Here is a 13,177-nt window from a genome sequence, read left to right as displayed (position 1 = left end):
ATCAAAAGCTGGTGTTTTAATTTGCTAAAATTTAAAATTCGTATTAAATTTACAAAACACGTTAAAATTTATGATATTTTACGCTTTTAATTTAATATTTTACAAAACTTATGGCAACTTTTTAAAAGATCATAATGATACTTAATGAAGGAAACTCAATTTTGCATAATAATATGATGAGTCGAGTCTAATGGATTCACCTACTGTAGCGAATCTCAAGAATCGCCAAAAAATAATAAGTCAAGATGAAATTATTAATTTTGAGTTTGATATTCATAAAAAATTATTTGGAAGTTATTCAGAGAATTTGAAATCGAAAGTGATAAAAAAAGTCAGTTTATGCTCGAAATAGTTTATTTATGAAAATGCCATAAAGGTAAAATTATAATTTTGGCCTAGTCTTTCTATATAAAGCCATCATATTCTTCATTTCATTTTCACCATTTTTCTTGAAGTTTCCAAGCTCCCACTTTTCCCTTATATACATTATTTCGAACTCTTTTATTAATATTTTTTAAACAAAAAACGTTAATCAATTATCGTAGATTATTAATCTATCGTTTGTTTTACGATCAAAAGAGTTTAAAACTGTTAGTTTCCACATATTTTTTCAAGTATTTAAATTTCAATTAATTTTTTTAAATTTAATTTTAAATATTTAAATTTAATTTTTGAAATACTTTTTGTATTTTAAAATCAATCGGAACAATGAACTAGAACGATATCCGGACTTTGCAGTCTGTATTACAAGTTGGCATACGTACGTTTGCGTATTTTTACCAACATATAACACTACGGAATTTGAGTCGAGTTCAACCTTGGTCTAATTAGAGTTTGACTCGACTTCTATATAATCCTAATTTGTAAACACTTATTGATTTGATTATTAATTTATTTTATCCTAACATGTACTTGTATTTTGTATTCTATTTATTACCAATAATGACATAATGTTATTATTTATTGCTTTTGAAATTTTTGAAAATTTATTTTATTAAATATATTAGTATATGGCCCCTTCAAAATAATATATTCAATTTTGATAAGATATATTGTTATTTTTAAATGTTCATCGATGATTGTTAAATTTTCAAAATTATCTATAATTTATCTAACAAACTAAGGTTACATTTTGTATAAAATAAAAATCAAACATTATTTTTTAGATTTTTGTATTAACTAAAATAAAAAAGTATGATATGTTTTATAGTTTTAAAATTAATGAACATTATAAAACTAATATATATCTAAAACATGCTACGATTTATAATTTTAATCTTAATATTGATACACATAAAATTATATATAAAGTTAATATATATACATAGTTTAATCATAAGAGAATACAAAGAAAAGGAATAAAATAGAAAAAGAGACTAATTTTCTAGTAACAAATGACATTAACGGTTATTAAAAGCTAGTCTTAATTAGTTTGGACATATGGCATTGCTTCTTTTTGTGGTTATCCATTAAAACCCACATTAATTGACCATCAATTCCACCAAAACAAGAAAATGCCGCTTAATAAAACGGATGGAATATAAGGACTGATTAGCAAATTAAAAAAATTTCTGGCCATTTTGTGTCCATAGTTTTTCGGGCCATTTAGTATTGCCCTTCCAAATTTTCTTAAATTTTCTAAGTCGATATTATTAATTAATTATGAGATGCAATTGCATGCGCGTAGCATTAATTTATGGTACAATAACTATCAACCAAAAAAATTTATTATCATTATATATTTTAAAGTATACTAATATCTTATTTTTGCTCAACATACTTTAATATGAGAATTTGTTAAAAATACTCTTTTCTTAAATTTTATTTGTAATATAATGTGTAATTTGATTTTTTTTTTCTTTTCTTCTATGGTTTTTATCACTTTTTTATTTCAGCTTTTTAAATTGGAATAATTATAAATATTGTGTGTGGACTAATTTGAAAAAGTTTAATACATATAGTTTAACCCATAAATTACCTTTTTATTTCCTGAGTCTTATAAATTTGTTTTATTTTTTTATTAAACCTCTTAACTTTCAATTTCGTTCTATTTAACCCCTCAAATCGTGAATGACACGTGCACTGATGTATGAAAAAAATTCTTCACCTCTAAATTATATTATCTTGACCTATAACACCCTTCAACTACAATCTTTTCCACTTACACATCTAAACTACTATTTTCTTACACATTTAACCTCACACGATGTATTGATTTTGTAAAAGGTATAAATATGTCTTTCATATTTAACATAAAGAGCGATGTCTTTTATATACTATTTAAAAGTTCATTTAAGGCTCAATTGTTTTAAATTTAGGGTGTTGAAACTTTAACTCGAATTTGAAAGATTCGGAATTGTTTTTGAAAGGTTTGAAATTGCAAAGAATTGAAAGTTGGCATCTAAAATTTTTAAAATTGGAAGTTCGTGTTAAATTTGCAAAACACATCAAAATTTGTGATCTTTTAAGCAATTAATTATTCATTTAATATCATTAAAGTATATGAAATCTATATATTTTATAAACATCGTTAAAAAGAGACAAACTCCTTTTATCATTGTTGAAATGTTTAAAAAAAAATTAAAAATCAGCGACAGATTCAAATTCGTCATCGCTAAAATGTTTGTTCTGTCGCGAAATAATTTTGTGGCTAGATATTTGTCGATCGATTGAATACGTCGTCAATCCGTAGGGAAACCATTTATCGACAGATTTTTTTACTTCTACCGACAAAAAAAATTGTCGCTAAAAGCAGGATTTCTAGTAGTGTATGCCAGATTCGAGTCTTTATGAACGGTTGTTGGAAGTTTGGTTTATCTCACTATCAATCGTCCTGATATTGCATATGATGTTCACATTGTTAGTTAATTTGTCCCTTCTCCTACTATAATTTATTGGGCTATTTTTATATGGATGTACATCTGTGGCATTCAATTTCAAACTCTGTCTCTTTCATCCACTTCATCCTAGAATTATGTGCTTACTCTGATGCCGATTGGGTTGGTGATCCACTAACCGTAAATCAACTACCGACTTATGTATTTTTCTGGGTGATTTTCTTATTTTTTGAAAACGTAAGAAGTCGATGTTGTATTCAATCTTCAACATAGGCCGAATATCGTGCTATTGCTTCAACTACTTATGAAATAGTTTGATTGTGATAGTTACTTGCATACATGGGTGTTTTCTTACGTCGACCAACTTCTTTACATTGTGATAATAAGAGTGTTGTTCAAATTGCTCATAACTTGGTCTTTCATGGAAAGATCAACATGTTGTAATTGACTGTCCTATTACTTGTCATCATTTTTTGAATGACAACTTTTTTTTTCAAACCTAGAATGTATTGATAAAGACATAAATACAAATAATGAAAGTCGTATTACAAAGAGCTCAATATGATCTTCCAAATTTGAACAATCAAATACTAAACAACAATCTATGATAGAATGATAACTTGACATTCCCCTTTGTTTCTTCTTCCTTCAGCTTGCAGATTTGTTTACTAAATTATTGTCCTCTTCGCATTTCCGTTTTTTAACCGACAAATTATCGATGCTTATTATTGTGGCATCATGAGTTTAAAAGGAAAATACTAAATAGTTTATTATGCTTATTATTATTTAAGAATACTGTAGTCTTTTTCTTTTTTAATTTAGCATATATATAACACCATTCATATTATATTAGAATTAAGACTTTTCATTATAATTTATCCTCCATCTTATTTTATCTCTTTGTTATTCTCTTTCTCTATTAAATTAATAATATTTGCATTCTCTCATCTTAAATGCCCTTAGTTCTAATGTGTAAATCAATTTGATCACAACATTAATTAATTAATCAAACAATATGTAAAAGATAATCGTTCTCATTCTCATTCACATTCGCAACTTCAAACCAAATACATACTAATCTCATACTATAATTTTGAAACTATAGCCACAAATTGGTAGTGATTTCATTTCCTTATCATGGAAACGACTAGATTATTATGCAAACCAATCCCCTTGTTCAAGTAATCTACAATCTTGAGCGACAATCGATCGAACAAATCATCAATGATGGAATTTTCAAAGTGAGTTGCTAGTATAGATTCTGTAACTGCCCTTAAATACGTGGCTACGTACTTACCTCGTTCCCATTTATTAAACACCAATTCTTGATTATCATCTTCAATGTTTACATCCCAACTCAGTTCGAATTCGTCTAATTCTGCAATCATGAATGAATCTTCTCTTTCAATTAAACTGACTATTTCTTCTTTAGAAGGAGCATACATTGGAATATCACACGAGTCCAGAATTGATTCTTTGATTATTCCCTGCATCAATTAAAAAACTTACTACAGCAAAGAATTCTATTATATATACAAATTAGAGTAATTTAATATATAGAGAAAATATACCTCTCTATCAAGAATTATAGTGTTGTCATATATATTCTATATTTAAAAAACAATCGTTAGTGTAGTTCATCATTTTTGCTTTTTATGACAAGTATATTCATCTGCCTGATAAGGATACGAATAAGTCATTGTGTTTATCTTAATTACTGTTAATGTTAACAGTAGATAGCTATTAAGGTGTTATAGATAGATAATACCTCTCCTTGTATTCTATATAAATACTGTACCATCACAATTGATTTGATTATCTGAATACCAAACTTCTACATGGTATCAGAGCCCTACAAGGGTTAAACATCTACAATGACAAATAATCAAACGATTGTTCCTGTCAATTCCATGGAAACAGTGCATCTTCCTAGTGCAAATTTTACTTCTCAATTATCAATTAAACTCAATACAACGAATTATCTTCTCTGGCAAGCACAACTGCTGCCTTTATTACGATCATATGACTTGGCGAGTCATATTGATGGAAACATCGATCCTCCACCAAAAACAGTGAATGAACAACCAAATCCTCTATTTCATCAATGGTACAAACATGATCAATTAGTTCTTACCTGGATCATTGGCTCTGTCTCAGAAAATTTTCTTTCGCAACTCGTTAATGTCACTTGTGCTAGAGAAGCATGGCAAAAGCTTTCAACAGCCTACTCATCCGGCTCAAAGGCGCAAATTCGAATGATCAAATCTGCTCTCTATCGTCTTCAAAAGGAAAACAGCGAATCGATTGCATCGTATGTTCAAAGGGCAAAATCTATGTTTGATCAACTCATTGCTTTGGGAAATTCAGTTCAAGAGGATGATCTTGTTCAGGTAATAACCAATGGCTTAGACTCTACTTATCGTCCTTTTATTCGCTCATTGGAAAACCGTCTTGATGCGGTTGGATTTGATGATTTATATGGCTTGTTGTTAAGCGAAGAATCAAGTTTATTATGTGAAACAATGAAAAATATTGCTGTTCCTACTGCCTTTTCTGCCTATTCACACAATCAGGCTGCTGCAACTTACTCCTCTGGTGGTCGGTCCTTCTCTGCCTATCGTGGCCGTGGTGGGCGGTACCGTGGCAGAGGACGCACAAATAATTATGGTCGTTTTTCTGGTTCTGCTGGGAACCACTGGCAGTCAGCTGCTGTTAATGGTTGGCAGTCTCCAAATATGCCGAACCAAAACAGCAACCCCAACTCGTGGCAATTCTCTGGCCGCACGTCACAACCAGATCCTATGACTATCACATGTTATAATTGTTATGACAATGGTCACTATGCTAATACTTGCTCATCTCCAAAAATTCGTCGTGAATCCCGACCTCCTACTCAACCATCAACTCACCTTGCCTCTACCGCATCATCCCACCCACAGCCTTGGATTTTGGATTCGGGTGCAACGCATCACTTGACTTCGCAAATGGAGAATATTTCAGCCCCTACTGAATATACGGGCCCTGATGGCATCAAACTCGGAGATGGTAAAACTATTCCTATAACCCATACTGGTTCTTCTTTCGTCAATATTTCTGGTTCATCTTTTTATTTAAATGACATTCTTAGAGTACCAAAAGCTTGTGAAAATTTATTGTCTATTTCTTCGTTTACTAATGCTAATCAAGTTTCTATTGAATTCTTTCCATGTCATTTTCAAATTAAGGATATCCACACGAAGCAGGTGCTCCTTTCCGGCCCGAATGAAAATGGTCTCTATACTGTCTCAGTGATGCCGAACCATGACGTTTCTCCTACCAAAACAGCCTTGAGATGTTCTCTGTCTACTTGGCATGCCAAACTTGGCCATGCTAATATTCGCACAGTTCAGCAAGTTGTAGCTAGTTCAAATATCTTGGTCGATAACAAATTTGATTTATGTCATGCTTGTAGTATTAGTAAGAGTCACAAACTACCTTTTCCTGTTTCAGAGTCTATTTGTGATGGACCTTTGGATTTAATTAGTTCTGATGTTTGGGGACCATCACCGGTTCCGTCAGTTGATGGATTTCGTTATTATGTTCTTTTTCATGATCAATATAGTAAATATTGTTGGATTTATTTTTTGCGCAATAAATCAGATGTCTTGAATACTTTCATCAAATTTCGGCATATAGTTGAAAAATTCTTTGGTCGTCCAATTAAAGTGTTTCATTCTGATTTAGGAGGTGAATTCATAGCTTTAAAGGGTTATCTTTCTGATAATGGAATCACTCAACGTAGTTCCTGTCCTAAAACTCCAGAACAAAATGGGTCTGTTGAACGTAAGCATAGGCATATTGTTGAAACAGGTCTTGCCTTACTTAATCATGCGAGTATTCCTCAAAAGTATTGGACTTATGCTTTTGACACTGCTGTTTATGTTATAAATCGCTTGCCCACTTCTGTTTTAGCTAACAAAGCACCTTACACTAAATTGTTTGATCTCATTCCAAAATATGACGACTTACATGTTTTTGGATGTCTTTGTTATCCGTGGCTTCGACCCTATGCTCACCATAAACTGTCACCTCGCTCTACTTCTTGCGTTTTTCTTGGTTATAGTAAATTACACAAAGGTTTTATTTGTCTCGATTTATCATCTCTGAAATTAATAACGTCGCGACATGTCATTTTTGCAGAAACAAATTTTCCATTTAAGAAGACCAGTGATGCTTTGCACTCTCCTGTACCGGCAAACAACCCAGTTACTATCTTGGTTCCACCAATTCCCATTCCCTCACAAAACATCTCAGCAATACCAAACTCATCAACATCTCCACCAATCATGTTACATCAAGATCACTTCCTACCATCACCTTCCCATTCGTCTAATTCCCCACTGCCAGTAATCTCACCACGTCAAAATTCTCAAACCAATCCTCCAACTTTAACATCTATTCCATTTCACCAAATCCCATCTGTACCATTACAAGTTGATGTCTCTCCACATAACCAATCAACCACATCTAAACCTGCTCCTACCGAATCAACTCATCCGTACAATACCCGAACCAAAACTGGAAATCTTAAACCCAAACAGTTTTTAGCATGTATTTCCGATCTTGACGATGAGCCGACATGCTTCTCACAAGCATCAAAACTTCCTCATTGGCGGGCTGCCATGACGGAAGAAATCAATGCACTTCTCCACAACCAAACATGGGATCTTATTCCTCCGAGCATGACTCAAAATGTTATTGGCAATAAATGGGTTTTTCGTATTAAAAAGCATCCTGATGGTTCTATTGCTCGATACAAAGCACGCCTAGTGGCCAAAGGCTATCACCAAAGACCGGGAATTGATTTCCATGATACTTACAGTCCAGTTGTTCGCCCTGCGACTGTTCGGTTATTGTTGTCTCTTGCAGTCACTCATAATTTGTCCGTCAAACAACTTGATGTCTCCAACGCATTTCTTCATGGAACACTTGAAGAGGACGTTTTCATGAATCAGCCGCCTGGCTTTGCTCATCCAGATCATCCCACTTATGTTTGCAAACTCCGGAAGTCCCTATACGGTCTCAAGCAAGCACCTCGTCAATGGTATGAAAAGCTATCCTCCGCTCTTGTTCTTCTTGGATTTACAAGTTCTAAAACTGATTGCTCACTCTATTATTACACAAATGATAATGTTCAAGCTTATTTTCTCATCTATGTGGACGATATTATTCTTACGGGCAATGACAACTCGTTTCTTGATACGGTTGTTCACTCTTTGAACAAAGATTTTGCACTCAAAGATCTTGGCACATTGAGTTACTTCCTTGGTGTTGAAGCTTCATGGCAACCAAATGGACTTCACTTAACTCAGAAGAAATACATCCGAGATTTGTTATATAAAGCTAAAATGGATCTCGCCAAAGGCATTTCCTCACCAGCCGACTGCAAGCAGAAACTATGCCTCACCGGTGGGACTGCCATGATCGATTCTAGCATGTATCGGAGTGTTGTTGGGGGGCTGCAATACCTTTCTTTAACCAGGCCTGATATTGCTTATAGTGTGAACTCGCCACGGACTACCATTGGACAGCCGTCAAGCGTATTCTTCGCTACCTCCGAGCTACTTTAGATCATGGTATTTTTCTCAGGAAAAACAGCTCCTCACACGTTTCTGCTTATTGTGATAGTGATTGGGCGAGTTCGGTTGATGATCGCAAATCAACTACCGGTTTTTGTATCTTTTATGGCTCAAATTTAGTCACTTGGGGTTCAAGAAAACAAAAGGTTGTTGCCAAATCTTCCACTGAAGATGAGTACCGCGCACTCTCCACGACCGTTTCTGAGTTACAGTGGATCACGTCTTTACTTAAAGAACTTCACATTTCATCCTCCTCTTGTCCAACAGTTTGGTGTGATAATTTAAGTGCTACTTATCTTACTACTACACCGATTTTTCACTCTCGGTCAAAGCACTTGGAAATCGATTTTCATTATGTGCGTGAACAAGTTTCCAGCAAGCAAATTGACGTCAAATTCATCAGTTCAAATGAGCAAATTGCAGATGCGCTTACCAAGCCGCTCTCCAGCAATCACTTTGGTTATCTTCGTACCAAGTTGACCGTTGTTTCCTCCCACGCTCAACTTGCGGGCGGATGATAAGGATACGAATAAGTCATTGTGTTTATCTTAATTACTGTTAATGTTAACAGTAGATAGCTATTAAGGTGTTATAGATAGATAATACCTCTCCTTGTATTCTATATAAATATTGTACCATCATAATTGATTTGATTATCTGAATACCAAACTTCTACACTGCCAATCAAAAGATGTGATTGATAAAAGAATTAAAAGAAAATATGGCACTTATATTTCAAGATCAAACTATGCAGTCCTTAAATTCTAGTAATATATACCATTTAAGTACTAAATTAGTATTTTATAAATTTTTTCGATGGAAAATTCAGTGATATGGTCCACAGATATATCTTTTAAATTTACTTTTTCTAATGTTATGGTTTTTTTAGCAATTTAATTTCTAAATAACTATCTTGACTGTGAATAATAATTTTCATTCACACGCTCTAATTATTAACATGAGTTCATATCATCTGATCCTGAAAGAAGAAGAATGCAAGTGTGAATATGGTAAATATTAATAATTTTCTCTTGAAATAAAATATAATTTAATCTCATAACTTAATCTTACAATTAATTGATTACTTAATTCATAATTTAGTTAGTTTAGTACACTGTAAAAATAATTACATTTCCTAATAAAAAAAATAGATAATATAAATATATTGAAAAAAATCATGAAATGTTTTCAAAAATAACGTTTATCAATATTATAATAAAACAATATGATATCGAATTTTACTTTGTTTATCAATATTATAATAAAACAATATGATATGGAATTTGACTTTCACGGTATCTTTTAAAAGAAAGAATATGAAGGAAAATTAAAAAATACCTCATCAACCATATCCTTGAGGGAAATATTAATCAATCGCAAAGGTTCACACCCGCCGAATTTGCAATGAGGATTAGTAGTCTGAACCATGCATGTAATCACCATGTGACCACCGGAAATCATCTCTTCCGAGCGCGACCTTAGAAATTGTGTGAAATCTGTTTTGAATTGATTGAAATATGCTTTGTATATAGTAGGAGGGCTTGTTTCGGATAACCAAATATTGCCTTTGTTCAATGAAACTCCAGATTCAGTCAGAATTTCTTTAGGTACCTGATTACAACATCCGTCACTAATCTGTTATAATTTTGTGACGAAAAACAGGCAGTTTGTGACGGACAAATCTGTCACTAATCCGTCACAAACTGCAATCTGTGACGGATTTTCATCCGTCATAATTTTGAGCATCACAAAAACACAAAATACTATATAATAAAGTAATTGGCAAAAATGTATCACCTGAGACAGCCAATGGAGAGTGTAGGAAGAGTGGACAAAGTGCAAGAAGTGAGATGGAAAGAGTCTTCCGTAGAAATTTCCAGGCATAGCTGCTATGAAGCAAGGCACGAACTTGCCACCTTTCTCAACCTCGAGTTTCTTAAGAAAATTCGGCAATGACCTGAAGATCGAGTTGAAATCATTTGTCGGAAGATCGTTCAAGAAAAGTTGGAGAACGGGAGCTTTTCTTTTTAGTCGGTTGCACGCGTCGTCAATGGCGTCTATGATCTCCCTGATCGGAACTAAAGTGTTGGGACCTGAAGAGCAGCCCATGTCTGCTATTTTTATGCAGTCTGAAAAATTCTTTCTATATAACTCGCTTATACTTTCTCGTAACACTGGTTTTGCTCTTTGCATCACTTTCTTCTGTTAGAAAGACAATCATGAAGGTTTGAATATTATGGAAATGTGCTAATCGAATTTTGCTAGTTCTTTTTTACAAATTTGCCATATGCATTGCTTCACTTTAGAGTTTTAAGGCGAAATTTTGCATACATGGCAAGTTTTTAAGTTAAAAAAAATTAAATTTTGACCAGCACTTTTGGCTAATAAATCTCATGTTGAAAAAAATAGTACTAGAACTTTAGTAATTAAAGTGGGAAAAAAAGAAATTGGTCATCAAGATAAAAAAAAAAACGATAATTTAAATACTATTGGAATCAATTACTTCTAAGTTAACACATCAAAACAAAATAAGTTAAAATTTACTGACTCCGAGAATTAAGTGTTCTATAAAATTCAATAAAACATAACAACTGAAATGATGATAACCGTTACGTCAGAAGTCTATAAATTAACAACTGTTTTTTTGAAAAATTCAAATTTAAAATCAAAATATTATTGGAAGATAGAGACATAATAAAAAGCTTGCCTGAAGTAAGGAGTTGTTGGCATAACTGTTGTTTCCATCACCAGCATTCATGTGTAGAACTTTCTCTAGCTCAATTCTGTCACCACCTTTCTCTTTCACAAACTCCATAGCAATAGCAACTCTCAAGCGTCTAAAGATAACACTTTAAAGTAGAGATAAATACTAGAAGATTTGTTTTCTTTTTCTTGTATTGATACATTAGGTATTTCAATTATATTTTATTTATATACTAAAGTTTGTATTTTGAATGTGAACCATATAAAAAAATGTGGTGGGCCATATATATACGACCATTATCAGAAATAAATAATTTTGGTCCCATCAAAATTACATACCTTTTCAATTTACAGAACAAACAATAAAAGCCCATTCTTGTTTCTTTTATTCCCTCCCTCCCACTCTAATTGACATAAAATATGGAATTTTTGATGTCCCATTCTAATTGATAAAACTAACATAGCTATAATTTTATCTTTTAAATTTTCATCTTTAACCTCATTTAAAATTAAATTTTTTATAGGAAAATGGTGAATATTTAATGAGAATTTGACTAATATACTAATAGCATTAATTAGCTCCATTATTAATAGAAGAGTATAGAAGTAACTATCTATATCATTTATTAGTTTGTATTGATTATTGTAATTTAGTTATTTTGTCAATTAGGGTAGGACGGAGGGAGTATTCTTTTAGCAAAATAACTTTTTCTGTTATATTTTGTTAAGTATGTTTTTATAAAGAAATTAGATAGATTGATCAGTCGGTTTATAAATTAAAACAAATATATCTAAAACATGAATGGTCCTATGTGAAACTATTTAATTGGTTCAATTAGAATAAAAAAAATTCTTTGTTTGTGTTCGATTTGGGATGTGAATATATTTAGTTTTGTTAAATTGTCAGATCATACGGTATAAGATTTTAATAATATATATTTAATAAAATAATTAAAATTATGAAAAAAAAAATTATATTGCTTTTATGTTCTAGACCTTTACATTCTCAAGAATTAGATCAAAATGTTTTTCCAAAATCATAAATTTATACAACTCTATTAATTAATGATAAGATTTATTATCTCTATACCAATAAAATTGTCCATCTTATCATTATAACACAGTTTAAAAAAATACAATTATATTATAAATTTTTATAAGTTTTTTTTTATTTTTTTTATCATATCCTTATATAATGTACTGTCTACTTTCAATTTACTCATAGATATCAATAAACATTAATTTATTAGTGGATTTTAAATAGGGATGTTATAGAAAAATTAAATTTAAAATTTACTTTTAAAAATAGATAAGAGTTTTGGAACAATTTTTTTTTTAAATAAACAACTTTATTGGACGGAGGAAGTAGACAGCTACAAAATAATATTCCCTCCGTTCCAATAGAATTGTCTATTTTAAGAAATTTTTTTGTCCCAATATTCTTGTCCACTTTTAAAAATTAATTAACTTTTACACTCAGTTTTTCTATATTAGCCCTATTTAAAATTTACTAATGAGTAAATTGAAAGTAAATTGTAAATGAACCCTATATTAAAAAAAAAGGTTGACAAAAAAAGTAAGAAACTTTTTATAAAATTCATATACAAAAATTATTGTTTTTTGAATTTTATGATAAAAGTAAAGTAGACTACTCTATTAGAACGGAAAGGAGTTGAAATTTTTAATTACCATAAGAAATGATTTTTGTATTTTTCTGTTACGATAACTAGAGAAGGATATTTTTTGAAAATACAACTGTTACTTGAAAGATTTTCTAATATGTGCCATGAAATTAAGTTACACAACGACAAAAGATTAAAAAGTGAAAAATCCAATAGTCAAGATATAGTGCAATTATGAATGTGGGGGACTCCAAAAATCTCTACCCTTTTTTGTATGGAATCGGATGGAGTATTTAAAATTGTTGATTTTTTTTATAGTAATGAATAGGCAAAAGGTACAAAAAAACTCTCGACTTTTTTTAAAAAGTACAGATCAACTCTTTTATTTTTTTTGGGT

The 13,177-nt window shown here is 31.4% G+C and overlaps 1 protein-coding gene across 1 annotated transcript; it reads right to left on the bottom strand.

Moving 5' to 3' along the window:
* Positions 1-3,894: 3,894 nt before the first annotated feature.
* Positions 3,895-11,339, bottom strand: LOC126686097 (7-methylxanthosine synthase 1-like). The gene is made up of 4 exons (XM_050380126.2): positions 11,163-11,339; positions 10,253-10,657; positions 9,794-10,066; positions 3,895-4,324 (listed from the first exon to the last, which is right to left on the bottom strand). The coding sequence occupies exons 1-4, from the start codon at positions 11,268-11,270 to the stop codon at positions 3,962-3,964; spliced, it is 1,149 nt and encodes a 382-aa protein (XP_050236083.1). The 5' UTR covers positions 11,271-11,339; the 3' UTR covers positions 3,895-3,961.
* Positions 11,340-13,177: the final 1,838 nt, after the last annotated feature.

This window comes from Mercurialis annua, linkage group LG6, assembly GCF_937616625.2.
Source record: "Mercurialis annua linkage group LG6, ddMerAnnu1.2, whole genome shotgun sequence".
NCBI classification, from domain to species: domain Eukaryota; kingdom Viridiplantae; phylum Streptophyta; class Magnoliopsida; order Malpighiales; family Euphorbiaceae; genus Mercurialis; species Mercurialis annua.
The sequence above is the reverse complement of the archived record's forward strand: the minus strand, read 5'-3'. Positions and strand labels throughout refer to the sequence as shown.